The 22,724-nt window shown below is 42.2% G+C and overlaps 1 protein-coding gene across 1 annotated transcript in view; it reads left to right on the top strand.

The window, feature by feature from the left end:
* The first annotated feature begins 17,981 nt into the window (after positions 1-17,981).
* GNAL (G protein subunit alpha L) overlaps positions 17,982-22,724 on the top strand; it is a 196,562-nt gene continuing 191,819 nt past the window's right edge. The window contains exon 1 of the mRNA XM_009433627.5: positions 17,982-18,657. Coding sequence (XP_009431902.1) covers positions 18,282-18,657 — 376 coding nt within the window. The 5' untranslated portion in view covers positions 17,982-18,281. The remainder of the gene's footprint in view (positions 18,658-22,724) is intronic.

Here is a 22,724-nt window from a genome sequence, read left to right as displayed (position 1 = left end):
AATTCTTGTACCAAGAATGATTCATCTACAGTCAAGGTTCCACCCTGACCCGATTAAGTATGGCTAAGGGGATGGAGTCAGCATGAACACGCCAGCCGGGCCCACACTGGTAGAGGGGTATTGTGGCCTCCAAGTGAGGCAGGCAGTGGGCTGAGCCCACCCATCAGAGATGGATAATAGACTGGAGCTACCACAGAGCAGGTTTTGATTTTAAGTCTTTGCTCCTATAATAAGCTATCTCTGAACCGGGAGAAACAAACTCCCTCTTGCGCTTGGGTCTTTGCCACTAGGCTCTCTGGGAACCACTAAAGTAAGAATGAGCTGTGTATCTGTACAGATCCGGAGGCTCAGCCTTCCCTGCCTGCCTCCTGGGTGTCTGGTTTGATGCCTGGGTCCAGATGTGGGGGGCAAGGGAGAGCTTTGGCCTTAGCCCCTGAAGGTTCTCTGAAAAATAACTGACATGAGGCAGATTGATTAACAGGAGAAAATGCATACAAATTTATTTAACGTGTATCCACAGGAGCCTTCAGAATGAAGTCCCAACCCCCCAGTAAGGTATAGAAGTTTCTAGACCATCTTGAGGTTATAGAAAGAACACGGGCTCAGCGCATGACCAAAACCAGGTTTTAGAGGCAGGACAGGTTATGGCCAGCAAAGGTGGTCTAGATGAAGCCCCTCATAATACAGCCCCATAGGAAATAGATGGTAAATGTTTCCTTTCAGACCTTTGGAAGTGTCAGAGTCTCAGTCTCTCTTAAATTGAGGAAAGCCCTAGAAAGGGAAGGCCTGGCTGCAACAATGGAGATTCTCTACAGACGCAAATTTCTCCCACAAGACAGCTTTGCAGGGCCATTTCAGTCTGCTGGCCCTACTGCAGCCATTTCAAAAGAAGTCAAAGAAATATATTTTGGGGCAAAATATTTTGACTTTCTTCAATGGTCAGTCACTCATTTGGTGGTGCTGTTGTTCCCAGGACTGGGAGCCCTCCCAAACCCTTCCTAACACCACCTCCATACAGGGAGCTGCTGCCATGAACAGAGGCGCCCATGCTGACCAAAGCACTGCTGGGCTTCCGCAGACAGCACTGCCGGGAATCTCCCTCAACCATTTCCAACACTGGATGGGTGCTGTGCCCTGGACAGCTGCCAGGATGTTGCCAAAGCCTGCCACGCCCAGTGGACCCACTGTGTTTCTGATGCAGACGACCCTGTCTCTGTCCTGGAGTCACGCGGGACCAAGCTGTGCAGCTGCTTTTCCAATACTTTTAGGGAGTGGGCTCCACCTTGCTCCTTTCCCCATGCATGGCAGGGTGCATTCCTAAAACTGAAGCCTATCTGAATTCCCACAACACCCCTGACACGTAGGTACTCCAGGTAAAACTGTAGGCTTTACTCATGCCACATGTAATGGGTACTGACCCCCAACACATTAGAGTGGGTGCCCAAGGGATAAATGGGAGTGGGGGCTGGGGATAAAGCAGGAAAGATGAGAAATGAGGTGTAGGGGTCTTGCACAGACCAGGGATGATAATGGGCCAAGAACCAAAGGGTATGAATAATTCAGCCTCATCTTCCTGGGGCTACCCCAGCAGAGTTGTTGTCTCTGCTCTGACCATATCCTACATAGGTCTGTCCCCAGCTTCTGCAACCTTCTGAGACTATGCTAAGAAGCCCCTTCAGCTAAGGAGCCCTTTGTGCTGAGAGCTGGCAGTACCTGGGAGCGTTTGGCCCCATAAGCAGCCCTCAGCCAGTGGTGATGACCAAGGTGTGCAGGTGTGCAAAAGCCCCACACCAGGACTGCAGAGGAACTTGGGCCCCAGGGCTACCTGCGGACCCGCGGCAGCTGACACTGCACTTGTATCAACCTCCTGACTTGGCTCCTTCCCAGCTGGTGTCACCTACTCTCCGATTTCTCCTGGGGGAACTTCCTTAACATATCATTTGCACCTAAGACTCTGTCTCTGGTGTGCTTCTGAGGAAAGCCACCTAAAACTATTTCCAGGATGAAAAAAAACTAAAATTGCTATCACCAACCTCATGCATGCAAAGAATAAAATGTACTTTCCTATAACTCCACCAAATTTAGGTTTAGAGACCTCATCTCCCCCACACTGAATGAACTGTTCAGCCAATTACAGGTCTGTTCCCAACGGTATGCTGGCAAGCCAGGATCTCCAGGGAGGAAAAGAGGAGAAAAGAAAAAACCCTTATTTCTAATATTTCCTAATTTCCATGATGTAAATACTCCCACCTGTGGCCAATCCCAAGCTACAAATATGATGTCCCTGCACTGGGGCAGGGTGGCATAGAAAAAGTTGCAAATGCCAGGCCCTTGCAAGCCCGGGGAGCCTGCCATAGCACAGCACCTTCCCTCGCCAGCCCCTCCCTGGGGATTTGTCTAAGCTGCTGTGAGCCGTGATGCTGGCTGTGATGACCGTCCATTTCGAGTCCCCTGCCCACAGGGTCTTTCCTCATGCGTGGCCACATGGCCCCTCAGGTCTGATGGTGCTGTCTGCTACTTCCATGACACGTGGGCTGTCAGTGACTCTGTTTTCAAATCGCAGCAAGAGCTCGTAGTCTTTTCCCTCTAGGTCTTCCTGCAGTGCTGGTGTTGCACCCAGGAAGCAGGGCACATCACCTTCTTCCTCTCCTTCCCCACACTTGAAGAATCTGCTCTGGGGATGGGTGGCCAGATAGGGTGGGGGATGCCCCACTCTCCTTGTGAATGCTTCTCAGCTCTCTTCTCAGCACTTTGCCCAGTCACTTCTTCCTTTGGGAGACCATAATTAAAATAACTTTCATTCATTCACTGCTAGACACTCAGGTTTACAGTGAATTAGAAAAAAAGCTTCCTACTTCCAAGGAGCTTGGGTTTAGTTCCTGTTCCCTGTTCAAGAGTTTCAGCCATGCTAAAAGCCACTTACTGCTTGGGAAAGCTTTCCAGGCAGAGAAAATGGCAATTGCAAAGGCACAGAGGCAGAAAGCGACCTGGTATTTAAGGAAAAGAAAGAAAGTCTGAGAGAGTGATGGAGACATTTTGCAAGGGGAGTGGCAGAGTGGCGTGAATCAGAGACGGGCAGAACCAGAGCTTCAGGGTGCGCAGTCTGGGGAGAGGAGGCAGGGTTGTCATTCCAACTGCAAAAGGAAACAAAGGTTTAGAAGATGTAGAGTGACATCATTGTATTTATATTTTTAAAAGATTACTGAAGCCACTTTGTACTGGAAGCAGGGAAATCATTTGGATTAAGTTCCTACAGAAAATCAAGTGCAACGAGGTAGCCATTTGAACGAGGGTTGAGGGAATGGTGACAGCACTGGGAGTATCTGAAATGCAGAGTGAAGGTGGAAGTGACAGGACTTGATCACTGAGTTGATGTGGAGCAAGAGAAAGAGAAAGGAAGCCTCCCAGTTGTTTGGCTGGAGCCCTGGATGGGCCGTGGCGTCCTTCTCTGAGTTGGGGAAGAGAGGAAATGGAATCGAGTTGGTGGGGCAGTATGAATCCACTTTGCACAGGTTAAAACAAGATGCCCATTAAACACCCAAAAAGAGATGTCAATTAATGAAGTACAGGAGCGTGGAACCCAGGGGAAGACATGAGGACCACAGATGGAAACATGGGGTCGCCAATGTGTGGGCAGAGTGTCTTTTACAAAGCAGAAGGAGTAAAGCAAGAAAGAGAAATCCGCAGCAGCAGAATATACGGGATCCTCTCTAACACAGGAGTGACACGACACTCAGCAATGGCTCTTCTTGGTATTTACCAAAATGAGTTGGAAAGCCATGTCTACACAAAAACTCTCACACAGTGTTTACAGCAACTTTATTCATAATCGCCAAAATATGGAAGCAATCAAGATGCCCTTCCATAGGTGAATGGCAGACTGTCGTACATCCAAATAATGGAATATTACTCAGCTCTAAAAGAAATGAGGTATCAAACCATGAAAAGACATGGAAGAACTTTAAATGCATATTGCTGAGTGAAAGAAGTCACTCTGAAAAGGCCACACACTGTATGAAACCAATGCTATGACCTTCTGGAAAAGGCAAACCTGTGGAGACAGTAAAGGATCAGTAGTTGCCAGGGGTTGGGGGAGGAGGTGATAGGCAAGGCAAGGAGGACTTTTAGGGCAGTGAAACTATTCTGTATGATACTTTAATGATGGATGTGTGTCATTATCAATTTGTTCAAGCCCAGGACCAAGTGTGGCTCATGCTATAATCCCAGCATTTTGGGAGGCCCAGGCAGGTGGATTACCTGAGGTCAGGAGTTCGAAACCAGCCTGGCCAACATGGTGAAACCCCATCTCTACTAAAAATACAAAAATTAGCTGAGCGTGATGGCAGGCGCCTGCAATCCCAGTTACTAGGGAGGCTGAGGCAGGAGAATCACTTGAACCTGGGAGGCAGAGGTTGCAGTGAGCCGAGATCATATCACTGCACTCCAGCCTGGGCGACTGACCGAGACTCAGTCTGAAAAAAAAAAATTTTTTTTGTTCAAGCCCATAGAATGTACAACGCCAAGAGTGAACCCTAATATAAACCATGGAATCTAGGTGACAATGGTGTGTCAATGTAGGCTCATCAGTGGTAAGAAATGAACCACTTAGCTGGGGATGTTGACAGGGAGGGAGGCTGTGTATGTGTGGGGTGGGGTGTGTGCGAACTCTCTGTACCTTCTGCTCAGTTTCACTATGGACCTAAAACTGCCCTAAAAAACAAAGTCTGTTTTTTTTAATTAATTCATTTAAGCCAATAATACTACTTCTAGCAACATTTGCTAAGGAAAACATCAGAAAGAATAACAAAAATAACGTATGTCTAATGATGAAGTGTTATGTAATAATTAAATTTTGTGTTTTCAACCATGTAATCAAATAGGAAAAAAAGATGGAAAAGGAGTGAAAATATCTAGGCTGAGGCCATTTCCTTGTGAAGAGAGAGCCCCAACAATTTTCATTAACAGACGGAGGGCACCACCCATCCAGGTGGGAGCAGACGGAAACCGAGAGCCACTTCTGAAAGAAGACAAAATTGATCATGCAAATGGGTTTGAATGTGATCAGAGGAGATACTTACGCTGGTGGAGGGAGCGGGGCAGAATGTGGAGTGGAATTAGTAATAAGAACATAGAAAACCAGTATAGACAAAAGGGATTACTTACTCAGAGGAAACGTAACAGCCTGTAGAAGTAGAAAAGCGATTCTGTTTTACTAACTGGCTGACCGGTAAATGTGATTTACCTAGTCATAATAAATACCAAATGGTGACCTAAGTTTCAGTGACACTCTCTTGGGATTTCTGAGAGGGCATGACAAGGGAGTGTGATGTGAAGGGGCGGGTTTGGCGTGGAGGGTGAGCAAGAGGTGATAACGGGAGCTGAATTCCCATCTTCCCTAATGGGAGGCCCAAAGATTATGCCTGAAACGGAATAATCGAGATGTAGGAATGTCAACATGGAAATCGGAAGACTAAAATAATTTTTTTTAAAAGAAGAGCTAAGAAAGTTGAAATCGGTTGCTTCCTGAGAGTAAGAAATGGGTGGGAAGACTGACAGAGGAAAGCTAGTTTCTCATACACATTAGAGAATAATTTGCCTCTAAATTATATGTATATAACTTTAAGAAAAATAAAACTGAACAAAAAGAGAAGTTTCTGAGAGATGATGTGTCATACACAGCACTATAGCTGATAAGCACTGGTATCTACTGAGTGCCCAGTGTGTGCTGGGCAATGTTCTAGGCACTAGAAATACACCAGTGAGTGGTCAGACACACACACACCCTTCCAAACACGTACATGCCCATAGGTTATCCAGCAGCCCACCATGTGTAGCATGAGTCATGACATTGGGTGCTCACAGCAGGAGGCTGGTGTGCGATTCGAAGTGACCAGAATGGGAGCCAAGAGATCTGAAAATTGTGAGATGCGTCAGGCTTCATCAGCTTGTCCAAATGCTGCTGCTCTGTTTCAGTTGTTAAATAATTATTTTCATCACACCCATGATATTTAAAAATATATTCACAGTTCACTGTTTATGCAGTTAAACTTTATGCCCAGTAATTCATTTAATACCTCATTTTCTGAGTACTGTGCTAAAGTATCTCCCTGAGCAATTCACCATGATAATCTTGGATTAGATAAATGAAATTACCGGAAAATGTCTCATGTAAATTTCATTTTTTGCAATATTTTATCAATCGTTAAAGGAGCACATAGTTATTAAGCTCTCCCTTTACTTCCTGAGTTCCTTCTTACTGGAGATGTAGCATTTGGGTGGTTGTTTTTAGTTTTCTTATTGGTGTTTTTCTGGCGGAGTCCGAGTAGAAAAAAAAAAATCAAGAATCTAAGTCCATGTCCACAAGCGAACTATGTGGGGTACTACACTAGAACATAAAGCTATTTTGCGCAAGAAATATTAGCAGCTTTACAATTAGAATTAAATAGATTACATTCCATTTTTTAAATTTTTAACTGGCACGAATTTATGTATGTATAGGGTACAATGTGATGTTTTGATTTTTGTTTACATTGTAGAATGATTAAGTCAAGCTAATTAACATATACATCACCTCCTATACTTACTAGTTTTTTTTGTGGTGAAAACATTTGAGAATCTACTTTCATGCCACATAAGGAAGGCTTAGCCACAGCTGCTCTTATGCTGATGTAGGATGCCCTGTGACTCTCCTGGAGTGTTATGAGGAGTTGCTCTCAGGCCATTTCTCACCTACCTTCTATCTCACAGAAACTATCTCTGAGAGAGTTTGCATCTCTTCCTCCTGAGTCCTGATGCAGTCTGACGATTTTGGGCTTGCCTTCTCCCGCACAGTCTAGCCGTAGACTATGACACTGTTAGTGACAGCATGAAATTAACTCCTTGGCCACGGGCGCTGCACCACTCGTGTTACATTGTCACCTGCCCCTGATGTTCTGGTATTGTCTCTTGTTCTGGTGTTGGGACAAGGGATGTCGTGAGTCATCACCTTTGCTATTCTTGATGTTGTGGTCCATGTAAGTCATAAAAGAAAAAAGAATCTACTCTTAGCAATTTTTAAATATAAAATACAGTATGGAGTTTCCTCAAAAAACTAAAAATAGAATTGCCATATGTTCCAGCAATCCCTCTACTGGGCATGTACGCAAAGGAATTGCAATCAGTATGTTGAAGAGCTGTCTACACTCCCATGTTCACTGCAGCACTACTCACAGTAGCCAGGTTATGGAAACCAGTGTCCATCAATGGATGAGTGGATAGAGAAAATGTGGCGTGTATACACAATGTAGAACTATGTGTATATTCAAATTTTTAAGGGTGCATAAAAACTGCCTTCAAGATGGAAAGCTCCTCCATGTCCACGTGCACCTGGGTCAGGTTGGGGACAGCCCTCATGACAGCAATCTGGCCATGGCTGTGAGAAGCATTCTGGGTCAGGTCAGTCAGTCTCTGTCCATTGACCCACAATGGGAACCGGATGCATTCTCAACTCACCAAAGACTCCCTGCAGGGGTCCAGCAGGGCCTCACTCACTTCCCAGATGGAAATGCCCTCTCAAAGTGCCTTCCCAGGGAACTCTTCAAGCACAGCTCAGCTCAACTATTCTCCAAATCAGTGTCCTCAGATGGTTCTGTTCGCTCAATCAGAGAGAAAATATTTCAGTCCCAAACCTTCATGTGTGTATCTTTCTTTATCAACTGTACTAATTAACATATCATGATCATTATGAAACATACACACAGGACGTAGGAAATGAATCTAGATAAAATATGTACTTTTTAGAGAGAGATGTACTTGTTTTTTTGTCTGAAATCTCAGGAAACCACGGTGCACACTCCCTGAGAGTATTTACTTACGCCTCAGAATCCCTCAGCTACCTGAACCATGGGAAGAAGTAAATATATCCCTCCTGGGTCTTGGGTTCACCTCAGTGCCTTCCTCTGCACTGATGGAGACATGGAATAAGCCAATGCCTAGACTGTCTGTGGCTTGAACTAGATATCTCTGTATGCAAGAATTACCTATAATCACACTGCTAAGACACAACTCTGCTTATACTTTAGAATGCAGTTTTTCAGTGACTTTCTACACATCAATATGTTTCTTTTCAAAATGTTCTGTTTTAAAGTTCCTTTTGGAGAGCTGGGCATGATGGCTTATGCCTGTAATCCCAGTGCTTTGGGAGGCCGAGGGGGAAGGATAGCTTGAGGCCAGGAGTTCAAGGCTGCAGTGAGCTACGATTGAGCCACTACATTCCAGCCTGGACAGCAGAGCAAAACCCTATCTCTAAAAACAAAACAAAACAATGGCTGGGCGTGGTGGCTCATGCCTGTAATCCCAGCACTTTGGGAGGCTGAGGTGGGTGGATCACCTGAGGTCGGGAGTTCGAGACCAGCCTGACCAATATGGAGACACCTCGTCATCTCTACCAAAAATACAAAATTAGCCAGGCGTGGTGGCAGGCACCTGTAATCCTAGCTATTTGGGAGGCTGAGGCAGGAGAATCGCTTGAACCTGGGAGGCAGAGGTTGCAGTGTGCAGAGACTGCACCACTGCGCTCCAGCCCGGGCAACAAGAGCAAAACTCCGTCTCAAAATAATTAATTAATTAATAAAATTCCTTTTTTCATTTATCACAAATATTTTCCATGCCACTAAATTTTCAACATTCTTTGTTACCATAATGTTGCATAATTTACTTAATTTTTTATACTTCATGGTTTTTAAATGTTCTATTGTGGACATTTTCAAACATAAATAGGAGAGTTTAATGAACCCAAATGCATTCATCACTCACCTTCAACAATTTTAAATGTTCTGCTATATTTATCCCTAACTCTACCCACTTCCCACACCCCACTAAAGTTTAGTTGTTTTAGGTAAAATTTACATATACTGCAATGCACACATCTTAGTTGTACAGTTTGGGAAAATAGATAAATCAGAGTAACCCACATCTGTATCAAATAGTGAACATTTTTCATCTCCCCTAAAGTTCATTCATAGCACTTTTCATTCAGTACCATGCACCAGAGGTAACCATTGTTATAATTTCTTTTCAACTTGAATGAATTCTGTTCCAGAACTACATATAAGCGGAGTATGTACTCTTTTGTGTTGGTTTTTTAACTCAGTATAACATTCGTTATACTGAGTATATAACATCTGAGATTTATTTACATTGTGAAATGTATTAGTCGTTTCTTCTTATTTGCTTGCATTTTGCTGATGACTAAAGATGTTGATCACATCATTTGCTCATTGGTCAATCATATACCTTCCTTTGTGGAGTGTCTGTCCAAATTCCTTATTCGTGTTTGAGTTCTCTTATTTTCATTGGTTTATAGGAGTTCATTGTGGGTATAGGTATTGCAAATACTTTCTATCTATTCATATTAGTAACATATTTTAACATGCCATTTTGAATTTTATGAAGTCAACTTTATCAGCTTTCCTTGAATGGTTAATTTTTCTGTCCCATCAAAGAAATCTTTGCCTCTCTTAATGTCACAAAAAATATTCACGTATGTTTTCTTCTAAAAAAATCTTCATAGTTTTAGATTTTATTGTTAGGTCTGTATTCAATTATTATTTGTGTGTGATATGAGGTGGGAGACAAGGTTTGCTTTTTTCTAATGTGTATATCCAGTTGTTCCATCATTGTTTGTTGAGAAAACTTCCATTAAGTTATTTTGGCACCTTTGTTGACATCCAATAGACCATGTTAGTGTGGGTCTATTTCTGCATTCAGTTGTGTTTCATTGATCTGTTTGCCAATTCATATATATCACACTATCTTCATTACTGTGGCATTAAAGTGAACTTTAAAGGAAGGTAATGGAAGTCCTCCAGCTTTGGTCTTCATCAAAATTCCTTTGGATATTTTAGGTCGTTTGCATTTCCACATAAATTTTAGAATCTGCTTTTCAATTACTATGAAAAAGCCTTCTGGGATAACAATTGAGATTGCATTGAACCCATAGGTCAAATGAGAAAGTAAGCACCCTAACACATTGAGCCTTCAATCCATCACAGCTCATACCCCTCCATTTGTTTAGGTCTTTAATTTCTCTCAGCAATGTTTTGTAGTTTTCAATATAGAGGTTTTGCACATCTTTCATCAAATTTATTCCCAAGTATTTCACGGTTTGGGATTCTATTGTGATGAAGATTTTAAAATTTCATGTTCCAATTGTGTTGTTGTTGTCTTTTAGTATATAGCAATATAATTTATTTTTGTGTACCTTGTATCCTGAGACCTAGCTAGACTTACATATTAGCTCTAGAATGCCTTTGAGATTATTCCTTAGTATTTCCTATATAAACAATATGTCTTTTGGGAATACAGACAATTTTACTTTTTCATTTCCAATCTTTACACTTACAAATTCATTTTCTTGCCTTATTGAAGCAGCTAAGACCTCACGTGTAATGTTAAATTAAAAGGTTGGGGGGCCAGGTGTGGTGGCTCACATCTGTATCCCAGTGCTTTGGGAGGCCGAGGCAGGAGGATCACTTGAGGCCAGGAGTTTGAGACCAGCCTGGGCAATGTAGTGAGATCCTGTCTCTACAAAAAAAAAAAAAAAAAGAAATTTGTTTTAATTAGCCAGCATGGTGGTGTGCGCCCGTAGTCCTAGCTACCCAGGAGGCTGAGGCAAGAGGGTCACTTGAGCCTTGACATTAGAGGTTATAGTGGGCTATGCTCATACCACTGCACTCCAGCCAGAGTGACACAGGAGACCTTGTCTCTAAAAAAAAGAAAAGTGATGAGAACAGACATCCTTGCTACCAATGTTAGGAAGTTTTCAGCATTCCACTATTAATTAATGATGTTAGCTGCAGGATTTTAGTGACTGTCCCAATATCAGAAGTTTATTTCTGTTTATAGTTTTTTCTAAGAGTTGGACTTTTTTCACAACTTGATATGGACTTTTTTCAAATGCCTTTTCCACATCTATTGAAGTAACTATGTCATTTTTTGTTAGCATAGTAATGTGAATTGCACTGATTAACTATTAAATATGAAATCAACCTGGCATTATGGGGATAAATCCCACTTGGTTATAACATATTATTTTTCTACATTGTTGGATTGAATAATATTTTAAAGATTTTTTTGCATCTATGTTAATGAACCATCTTGGCCTAAAATTTTCTGATTTTGTATTTTATGTCAAGTTTTTATGTTAATATTGTGTTGGCCTTAAGTCACAGAGTATTTTTTTTCTTCCTGTGTATTCTGAAAGAGTTTGCATAAGATAGGTAATATTTCTTCCTTAACTGTTGTATAGAATTCATCACTGAAATAATCTATACCTGGAGTTTTCTTTGTGAGGGCACTTTTAAAGCAACTCTAATTTCTTTACTATATATACCACTATTCAGGTTTTCTGTTTTTTTCTTGTACTAGTTTTGGTAAGCTGTATTTTTTCATTTGTTCATTCCATCTAAGTTGTCAAATGTGTTGACATAAAGTTGTTTATAATCTTCCCAGGTTATGATTTTGATACAGAGAGACTCTATAACACTATACCCTCTTTTAAACCGAATACTGGTAATTTGTGTTTCTTTCTTGTTAGAGATTTATTCATTTTGTTAAACTTTTCAAAGAATAATATTTTGCTTTCCTCATTTCCTCCCGGTTTGTTTTCAATTTCTTTGATTTTTGCTCTTCATTATTTCCTTTCTTCTTATTTTGGGTTTAATTTCTTGTCTTTTTCTAGACTCTTAGGGTGGAAATGAAAATCAATTATTTTAAGGCTTTCTTCCTTTTGAATGTAAGCAATTAAAGCTATGAATGCTACATCTAAGAACTGCTTTAGCTACATCTCACAAATTTTGATATGTGTTATTTTCGCTGTCATTAAGTTTGAAATACTTCTCATTTCCTTGTTATTTCTTCCTAGAATCACAGTTTATTTAGAAGTTTATTGTTTAATTTCCAAATATCTGGGGACTTTCTACATACTTTGCTGTTATTCTCATTTAATCCCATTGTGGCCAGAAAGCATGCTCGAAGATGCTCAGTATTTTATAATTTGTTGAGACTTACTTTTGGCCCGAGGTCTGCTCTATCTTGGTGAAAATTCCACATCAACTGGGGAAGAGCATTTTGTCCTTGTTAGGTGTAGGTTTCTATAGATATCAGCTCATTAGAGGTGGCTTATACTTCAGACCTTCTGGTTTTTTAAGCATGTTAAAAGATCCAACTAGGACTGTGGATTTGTTTGCTTCTCCCTTTTGTTCTTTCAGATATTATATTTTGAATTGCTGTATACACATTTATATTTGTTATGTCTTCCTGATGTTCTGACCCTTTTCGACATGATGAACTAGTCCTCTCTGTTCTCAATAAACCTCTTATCTTGCAGCCTATTTTGCTTAATGTTAATATAGACACTCTAGGTTTCTCACGGTTGATGGTTCCATGTGTAGTGGGTTAAATAGTGCTCCTCCATAATTCACTTCCACCTGGAACCTCAGAATGTGACCTTATTTGTAAATCATATTTGTAGATTGTAATTAAAGTAAGGATCAAAATGAGATCACATTGGATTAGGATGAGCTCCACATCCAATAAGACTGAACTTATAAGGACACACAGGGACAGAAGAAAGAAGGCCATGAAAAGACAAAGCAGAGATTGGAGTGATGCTGCCACAAGCCAAGAAGTGCTAGGAGCCACCAGAGGCTGAAAGAGGCCAAGAAGTATCCTCCCCTAGAGGTTTCAGAGGGATGTGGCCTTGCCAACACCTTGACTTTGCCTTCTGGTGTCTAGAACTGTGAGATAATGAATTTCTGTTGTTTTAACCTTCTCCGCTTTTAATTTCTGACCACAGCCCTAGGAAATTAATACAGCATATACCTTAGTAAGTTTATGCTACAACATAATATCATGGACTGAGTGACTTAACAATTTATTTTACCTCAGTTCTAGAAGCTGCCAGTCCAAGATCAGAATGCCAGGTGGCTGTCCTCTGGTGGGGTCCTCTTCCTGGTGAGTAGATGGCCACCTCACTGTACCCTCACATGGCAGGAACAGTGTAAGCAAGCTCTCTGGTGTCTCTTCTTATAAGGGCACTTATCCTATCACAGGGCCCCACCCGCAGGACCTCACCTAACCCTAATTACCTCCCAAAGTCTCCATCTCCACAAACCATCACACTGGGGGTTAGGACTTCAACATATGAATTTGAAAGAGACACATTCAGTCCATAATACCATGGTATATATTTTCATTCTTTTTACTACTAACCTACTTGTGTCTGTATTTAAGATGTGTTCCTTATAAACAGCACTGAGTTGGGTCTTTTCTTTTTAATCCACTCTGACATTCTCTGGTCCTTTATTTTGGGGGCGGCAGCAGTTAGTCCATTTATATTTAATTATAGTTGAATTTAAATCTGCCACTTTGATATTTGTTTCCTATTGAGTTCATTTGTTTGTTTCCCTCTGCTCCTCCTTTCTTTGGGTATAATTGAAGCTTTTTGGTATTTCAGTTTTATTTCCCCATTGGCTTTTAAGACATACTACTTTGCATTATTTTTTAGTGGTTGCTGTAAGGCTGCATTTTACCAAATGATAGCTACTAACTAATGTGGCTATTTAAATTTAAATTTTAAGCTAATTAAAATTATACAAAATTAAAATTTAGTTCCTTAGTCACAAAACCCACATTGCAAGTGTTCAATGAATATGTGTGACTAGCGGCTATCTTATATATGACAAAGCAGTTATAGACTATTTCTAACACTGCAAAAAGTTGTACTGGTGATTTATCACAATCTACTTACAGTTAATATACTATTTAACATAAAATATTGGGATTTTGTGAGCATATAATTCCTTTACCCCCATCTTTTGCAATGTTTTCATATATTTCGCATATATTTCATCTATATACATCATAAGTCCACAATACTAATATTTTTTCTTGAAGAGAAATATGATTTTTTAAGTTTAAAAGGAAAGAACATGGCTGGGTGCGGTGGCTCAGGCCTGTAATCCCAGCACTTTGGGAGGCCGAGGCGGGTGGATCACAAGCTCAGGAGATCGAGACCATCCTGGCTAACATGGTGAAACCCGTCTCTACTAAAAAATACAAAAAATTAGCCGGGCATGGTGGCAGGCGCCTGTAGTCCCAGCTACTCGGTAGGCTGAGGTAGGAGAATGGCGTGAACACGGGAGGCGGAGCTTGCAGTGAGCCAAGATCTCACCACTGCACTCCAGCCTGGACTACAGAGCGAGATTCCGTCTCAAAAAAAAAAAAAAAAAAAAAAGGAAAGAATACATATAGTTTTTATATTTACCCACATATTTATCATTTCTGCTGATCTTTATTTTTCGCCTAATCTGATACCATCTTTTGACATATACCCCCTAAAGAGTTACATTTATCATTTTTCATAGCGTGGGTCAACTGAAGACAAATTCTCTCAGATTTTTATCTTATTTTTTACCTTTATTATTGAAATATAACTTTGCAGCATGTAAAATTCTAGGTTAATCGTTGTTTTTCAGCAGTTCAACTGTGTCGTTCTAGTGCCTTTTGGCCTTTATTGTTTCCAGTAAAAAGCTAACATTATTCATATGTTGTTTATCACACATAATGTCTCTTTTTTCTTCAGCTGCTTTTATAATTTTCTCTTCATATTTGGAGTTCAGCAATGTTACTATATGTACATAGATCTGATTTTCTATATATTGGTCCTGCCTGTGGTTCATTGGGTTTCTTGGATTTATAAATTGTCTTTTACCAAGTATCAGAAATTTGAAGCCACTATTTCTTCCAAAATTTTCTTTTTCCTCACTTCCTAAGACTCTGCACTTATATTAGACCAGATTATATTGACCAACAGGTCTCTGAAGATCTGTATGTTTTTCTTCCACTGCTTTTCTTCCATCTTTTTTCAGATAGGATCATTTCTGTTGATCTATTTTTTAGTTCCTCAATTTATTCTGTCTTCAGTCTGCTGTTAGGCACCTCCAGTGAATTTTTCCTTCAGTTATAGTAATTTTCAATTTCAGTATTTCCATTTATTTCTTGTTATGCTTCAATTTCTTGCTGAGATTCTCCATTTGCTCATTTATTATGTGTATCTCTTCTTTTAAATATGTGAACATATTTATAATAGCTGCTTTAAAATCCTTGTCTGCTGATTGTTACAGTTGAGTCATCTAGGCATCAATTTACATCAAATTTTGTGGGTCATATTTTCCTGTTTCTGTGCATGTCTAGTGTGCTTTTTGTTTGACACTGGACATTATGAATGATATGTTGTAGAGACTTGGAGTTCTGTTTTATTTCTCTAATGAATGATTTTTGTTTTCTTATTATAAAAAGTTCACTTGGCTTGACTCAGACTCCAAACTCTGTCTCCCCTAAAGTGAGAAGCACCTGAAATCTTTGTTCTTTTAGCTTTTCTAGTATTTTGTCAGGCCACTGAGGTCTCCCCCATCCATTGTTGTTCAGTGATCTGCCAAAGATTTGAGTAGATTTGATATACAAATGTGAGGGGGTCACACCTCTGAAGTTTCTTTCCTTCTAGGATTTCACTGCTAATGGTCTGGTTTTTCTCCCAGCTCCAAATTGTATTCTGTGACATTTCAAGTCAGAAAGTACAGCCAGCTTCATGGGCCTGTGACCTGCAAATTCATACCAGGGCCACACACATGGTTTAATGTTCTGCTATCACTGTCTTGAAATTATTAGTTTTTCAATGAGGGGCCACATTTTAACTGACGTACTTAAGTATAAAAATCCACTCTAGGCCTGGTGTGGTGGCTCACGCCTATAATCCCAACACTTTGGGAGGCCAAGGTGGGAGGATCCCTTGAGCCTAGGCGTTTCAGATCAGCCTAGACAACATAGTGAAAACTCGTCTTTACTAAAAATAAAAATTAAAAAAATTAGCCAGGCCTGATGGTGCACACCTGTAATCCTGGCTATTCTGGAAGCTGAGGCAGGAGGATTACTTGAGCCCAGGAGTTCTATATTGCAGTGAGCTATGATCATGCCACTGCATTCCAGCCTGGGTGACAGAGAGAGATCCTGTCTTAAAAAAAAAAAATCCATAAAATATTTGTTTTCATTTTCAGCTGACTTTAGTATACAAAATATTATCCTTCTTGTATGATATTGATAAAGTTTAGCTAATAAGTTATAATAGAAAAGCAATTGCTGTAAGTCTCTTGGGTCTCAGTTTCTTCAAAAGCCTTTCCTGCCTCACACACTACTCTTCCCCATCTCGATTTAAACAGGACCTTCCTTTATACTCTGAGAATCCTGTTTTTTCCCTTCATGGCATTAGCGTAATTTACAATTAATATATTTACCTGTGTTTTTATGATTCAGTATATTTCTACCTCATTAGTCTATAAATTCCATGAGGACCCCTGTCTTTGCCTCACCCAGCACCAACAAGAATGCCTAGCGTACTGTAGGCACTTAATTAAATGGATGAATGGATAAATGGATAGATGGATGAGTGAATGAATAGCGAAAATGACAGTGATATTTAGTAACTTTTTCTATTTTCCCAAGTTAGATTTTCTATAGTCCTCCTTTCTTTTGCTCAAATATCTAAAAGTATGCCATAATTTTAGCAAAATTTGGGGAACAATGTTAGGTCAAAAGTAGTACATGTATGCACATTTGTTATTAGTAGTACCCCCAAAAGAAATGTGAATGCCAGATCTCCAACTTCTTGATTTAAAAATGTAATCCAGGCCCGGCGCGCTGGCTCACGCCTGTAATCCCAGCACTTTGGGAGGCAAGGTGGGTGGATCCCTCGAGGTCAGGAGTTCGAGACCATCCTGGCCAACATGGTGAAACCACCTCTACTAAAAATTCAAAAAAAAAAAAAAAGAAAAAGAAAAATTAGCTGGGAGTGGTGGTGGGTGCCTGCAGTCCCAGCTACTCGGGAGGCTGAGGCAGTAGAACCATTGGAACTGGGGAGGCGGAGGTTGCAGTGAGCCGTGATTGCACCACTGCACTCCAGCCTGGGCAACAGAGCCAGACTGTTTCAAAAAGAAAAAATGTAATCCAATGTAGTATTTACATCTAGTGCCAATGGGTACAGTGCACACTGTGCTGCATGCTGTGTTTCATTAAGCAGACTAATCTGGTGTGTTAATGAGAGATGTATTTAACTATCGGCTATAATATTCCATGTCATTTTCCAAGGGACACATCTTACAGCAGGTTTTTCACAAGCTATATTGAAATGTTCACCTGTTGCAGAAGCTCTATAAGATGCTGTGCATTCAGCGGGAAATAACCGAAGACATAGCACCTCTGGCAGGCTTGTTTCTCAGCGTCATGGAGAGAGCGCACCCAGTCTGAAGGCGCATCTGCTCCTCTCTGCCCTATATTGTGGATTAAGAAAATACAGTGTATAATCTCATATTCTCATTTCAGCAAATATAAATAGTACATGGCAATTATATGTGCTCGGTTTTCATTTTTAAGGGTGGAGATTGTTGAAAATGGTGTCGTGGACCAGACTCCAGAATAGGAGATTTTGTAGAGATCAAAGGTATAGTACTATTAAAGTAGGAATAAAGAGTGTGCAGACGTGGGTGTAAGATAATGAGCAGAAAAGGGAGTGGCAAGGTGCAGAGATCTCTGCAAGAAACGGATTGGGGAAATTGAAGGCTTTAAAGCCACGGTCTCTATTCCTACACCCAGCTTTCCGTCCTCAGTTACTATCGCCCAAGATCAAAGCCACCCTGGTTTTCTGATTGCCGCAACTGCGGCTCCAGGTGCTGAGTGCACAGCCACTGCGGCACTGTCCGCAGCTGCGCGCCGGGCTCAGACGGCATTATTTACGGTACAGAATACTCGCCCGCGCGACGGTATTTACGGTAACGGGGACCAGCCTGGGCAGCAGTATTTACGGTAACGAAAGCCAGCTGTATTTACGGTAGCGAGGGCTGGACCGGCGGCGGCATTTACGGTAACGGGGGCCGGGCTCGCAGAGGCCCGTCGGTTCGGTCCGCTCTGGGCGTTAGCAAGTGATCTCCAGCCAAGGCGGCCGCCACCCCTTGCACACAGCAGAAAATGCAAAATGACCCTCTGGGGCAGTGAGGGGCTGTGGCCCTCGGCCCCGGCCTGCCGCACCCCCTTCCCGCAGCTGGCGGCGGGCAGAGCCGAACAGGGTCCGGGTGCAGCCCCCTCCTGCCCCTCCGCTGAGGCGCCGGCCTGAACTGGGCGCGGGAACCAGGCCGCCCTCGGCGCCCAGCCCGCCCTAGTCCCGCGGGCCGCCCCCGCTGTGCCGCGCCCACATGGGTCTGTGCTACAGTCTGCGGCCGCTGCTTTTCGGGGGCCCAGGGGACGACCCCTGCGCGGCCTCGGAGCCGCCGGTGGAGGACGCGCAGCCCGCCCCGGCCCCGGCCCTGGCCCCAGTCCGGGTGGCCGCAAGGGACACGGCCCGGACCCTGCTCCCTCGGGGCGGCGAAGGGAGCCCGGCATGCGCTCGGCCCAAAGCAGACAAGCCGAAGGAGAAGCGGCAGCGCACCGAGCAGCAGAGCGCCGAGGAGCGCGAGGCGGCCAAGGAGCGCGAGGCGGTCAAGGAGGCGAGGAAAGTGAGCCGGGGCATCGACCGCATGCTGCGCGAGCAGAAGCGCGACCTGCAGCAGACGCACCGGCTCCTGCTGCTCGGTAGGTCCCGGCCGCGAGGTCGGCTGACGCCCCGGGGACAGCGCGCCGGGCCCGCGGGGGCGGCGGGCACCGGGGAGCGGCGGCGGGAGGGGCTCCTGAATCCCGGGACTGGACCCGGACGGGCGGCGGGCGCGGACGGGCTACAGAGCGTTTAAACTGTGGGTGGAATGGTTCCCCTGACCTAGCCGGGAGGACACTACGGGCTGATTCTGCCCCTCCCAGTGCCTTGAGCTTACTGCCGCTCGCTCGCTCTAATTAATGAGACTCTCTGGGAAGTCTCCCCCTCGATTGATCACCTTCCACAGGGTCGAATCCCCGGGGATGTCTACCCTAGCCTCTCACTTCCTGCTACACGAGGAGGCTGGCAGTTTGTTTTAAGAACACAGATGAAAGGAGATTTATAAGGCCTTTTAGCTTGACCGCAAAGCTTTTATTCCAATCACAGTGTTGTGGGTGGGTGTGGCCTGCTGCCTTTTGAGAAAGAACTTGAGCTGCACTTGCATTTTTTTTTTATTATACTTTAAGTTTTAGGGTACCTGTGCACAAGGTGCAGGTTAGTTACATATGTATACATGTGCCATGCTGGTGTGCTGCACCCATTAACTCGTCATTTAGCATTAGGTATATCTCCTAAAGCTATCCCTCCCCCCTCCCCCCACCCCACAACAGTCCCCAGAGTGTGATGTTCCCCTTCCTGTGTCCATGTGTTCTCATTGTTCAATTCCCACCTATGAGTGAGAATATGCGGTGTTTGGTTTTTTGTTCTTCCAATAGTTTACTGAGAATGATGATTTCCAATTTCATCCATGTCCCTACAAAGGACATGAACTCATCATTTTTTATGGCTGCATAGTATTCCATGGTGTATATGTGCCACATTTTCTTAATCCAGTCTATCATTGTTGGACATTTGGGTTGGTTCCAAGTCTTTGCTAATGTGAATAGTGCTGCAGTAAACATACGTGTGCATGTGTCTTTATAGCAGCATGATTTATAGTCCTTTGGGTATATACCCAGTAATGGGATGGCTGGGTCAAATGGTATTTCTAGTTCTAGATCCCTGAGGAATCGCCACACTGACTTCCACAATGGTTGAACTAGTTTACAGTCCCACCAACAGTGTAAAAGTGTTCCTATTTCTCCACATCCTCTCCACCACCTGTTGTTTTCTGACTTTTTAATGATTGCCATTCTAACTGGTGTGAGATGGTATCTCATTGTGGTTTTGATTTGCATTTCTCTGATGGCCAGTGATGGTGAGCATTTTTTCATGTGTCTTTTGGCTGCATAAATGGCTTCTTTTGAGAAGTGTCTGTTCATGTCCTTTGCCCACTTTTTGATGGGGTTGTTTGTTTTTTTCTTGTAAATTTGTTTGAGTTCATTGTAGATTCTGGATATTAGCCCTTTGTCAGATGAGTAGGTTGCGAAAATTTTCTCCCATTTTGTAGGTTGCCTGTTGACTCTGATGGTAGTTTCTTTTGCTGTGCAAAAGCTCTTTAGTTTAATTAGATCCCATTTGTCAATTTTGGCTTTTGTTGCCATTGCTTTTGGTGTTTTAGACATGAAGTCCTTGCCCATGCCTATGTCCTGAATGGTAATGCCTAGGTTTTCTTCTAGGGTTTTTATGGTTTTAGGTCTAACGTTTAAGTCTTTAATCCATCTTGAATTAATTTTTGTATAAGGTGTAAGGAAGGGATCCAGTTTCAGCTTTCTACATATGGCTAGCCAGTTTTCCCAGCACCATTTATTAAATAGGGAATCCTTTCCCCATTGCTTGTTTTTCTCAGGTTTCTCAAAGCACTTGCATTTTACTTTGGAAGCTCAACCCCAGCTCTGGGAGATTTGTTCCGCTTGAGAACCAGCTGCACGAAAGGGTGGCGGGCCCCAGTGTGCTCGCTGTGTAACTGCGTGCAGGAGGGCGGGTGCAGAATCCCAGCGTTTTCAAGGAACCAAATGCTTGCTCTCCTAGTAGTATTTTTCAGAGCTTAGCTATAGCAAATACGTGTGCTCCTACAACAATTAGAAAACATGGTTCTATGCACTCTACCATAGAATGAAAAAAAATCACGATTTCCTGATACTACTTGTTGCCTTTTAAATTTTAAGACAAAATAATAATAATTGGGCTTTTGATCGCAATTTTGTGAGATGTAAGGAAGAATAGTTGTTCAGGTCTGTGCTCTCTGCTATGCATGGGAGAAGGAGCTATTCCATGACTTTAGCAAGATGCCTGCTTATAAATGAATGCAACTTTCATTTAAGATCTAGAATACAATAAATATTGAGTTTGAGAGGACTTGTCCACTGCAAGAATGAATAATTTAAAACAACATAAACCTAGCTGTTGTATCCTGTTGAAATATCTAATTTCTAAAGCAAAGGGAAATATTTTTGAAGAAACAACAACAACAACAAAAAACAGTAAATACTCAGGTTATCTCAACAGGTACGCGGGCTGAGCAGTAGCAGAGCTCTCCCCTCCAGTGCTCACCTCCAGAATATCGCCGAGCACACGTTCCAGAGGTCTGAGGATACAGAAGTGTAACTTGAGAATTTCATACCTTGTTAAACCATTGTTGGTGTGTGAGGGTAAAATAAATCTTCGGATATGCAAGTACTCAAAGTACCCTCATCCACATATTTTTCTGGAAGGAAACTTAAAAAAAAAAATAGAGACACAGCGGTGGCTCACGCCTGTAATCCCAGCACTTTGAGAAGCTGGGGCTGGTGGATCACTTGATCTCAGGAGTTCAAGACCAGCCTGGGTAGCATAGTAAAACCCCATCTCTACAAAAAAATACGAAAATTAGCCGGGTGGTGCGCTGGAGACCCTGTCTCAAAAATGAATAAATAAGTAAATAAAAGAATAGAGACAAGTCTCACTACGTTGGCCAGGCTGATCTCAAACTCCTGGCCTCAACTGACCCACCCACGTCAGCATCCTAAAGTGCTGGGATTACAGGCATGAGCCACCATGCTCTACCTGGAAAGACATTAATTGGAAATTACTTCAGCCAAAATTTTTTAAATGCATCAAATTAAAATAATTCAAAAAGGGGAGAATTTTTTTAAAGGGGGGAGAGTTGTCATCTGAAGAAACTGACAAAAAAACAATAAGACAAATAGGATCAGGAGTTGTGACAATATAGTGTTGTTTTGATGTGATTATACAGTTGAACATAATTTTAAAATAATAAAAGGATATGAGAAGCAGAAAATGCTTTATATATAATAAAAATTATTAGACTATGAATCTGTGAAAAACAAATGTGATGAGATATGGTCTGAAGAATAGAATGGTGAGCTCTAAAGAGTCAGCTTCTTGTAACACATTTGAAAGTACTCTTTGAAGACATCATCTCATAGCCTCATAGAGTTTATATATCAGCATCATATCTAAAATGACATAAAATCAAATGACTCACTTTTCAGGGGGAGTGTATTGTATCCTCCACCCAGCGATATCTACACTAAAACGCATACTGTTACATGAGGTTGACATTGTTTATCAATTTTATATAGATTTGAGTTAAACACACAAAGGTTCTTGATTTTATTAGGCTTTAAAATGGATTTAGCTGGAAATTTTTGAGTCAGAAATATGACTTATTGACCATTAATATCCTCAGATAATTACTTATGCTGCCATTGTGTTTAACAGCCATTTATTCTTGCTCACTGACCACATTCATTTGTTTATTCTGGAAATGTGCACCAAAAGCTGGGCATCGGGTTCAGAGACCTCAGACCGAGGGAAGGTGCACTTGCTCCAGCAGTGTCTTTTTTTTTTTTTTTTTTTTTTTAATCCCAGCACTTTAGGATGCTGAGGTGGGCAGATCACTTGAGGCCAGGAGTTCAAGACCAGCCTGGGCAACATAGTAAGACTATGTTGCCTTTTTTTTTTTTTTTTTTTTTTTTTAGACAGGATCTCACTTTGTCACTCAGTCAGGAGTGCAGTGGTGTGATCATGGCTCACTGCAGCCTGGACCTCCCCAGCTCAAGCAATCTTCCTGCCTCAGCCCCACAAGTAGCTGGGACTACAGGTACATGCTACCACGGCTGACTAA

This window comes from Pan troglodytes, chromosome 17, assembly GCF_028858775.2.
Source record: "Pan troglodytes isolate AG18354 chromosome 17, NHGRI_mPanTro3-v2.0_pri, whole genome shotgun sequence".
NCBI lineage: Eukaryota > Metazoa > Chordata > Mammalia > Primates > Hominidae > Pan > Pan troglodytes.
This window is presented reverse-complemented; position numbering and strand designations above follow the sequence as displayed.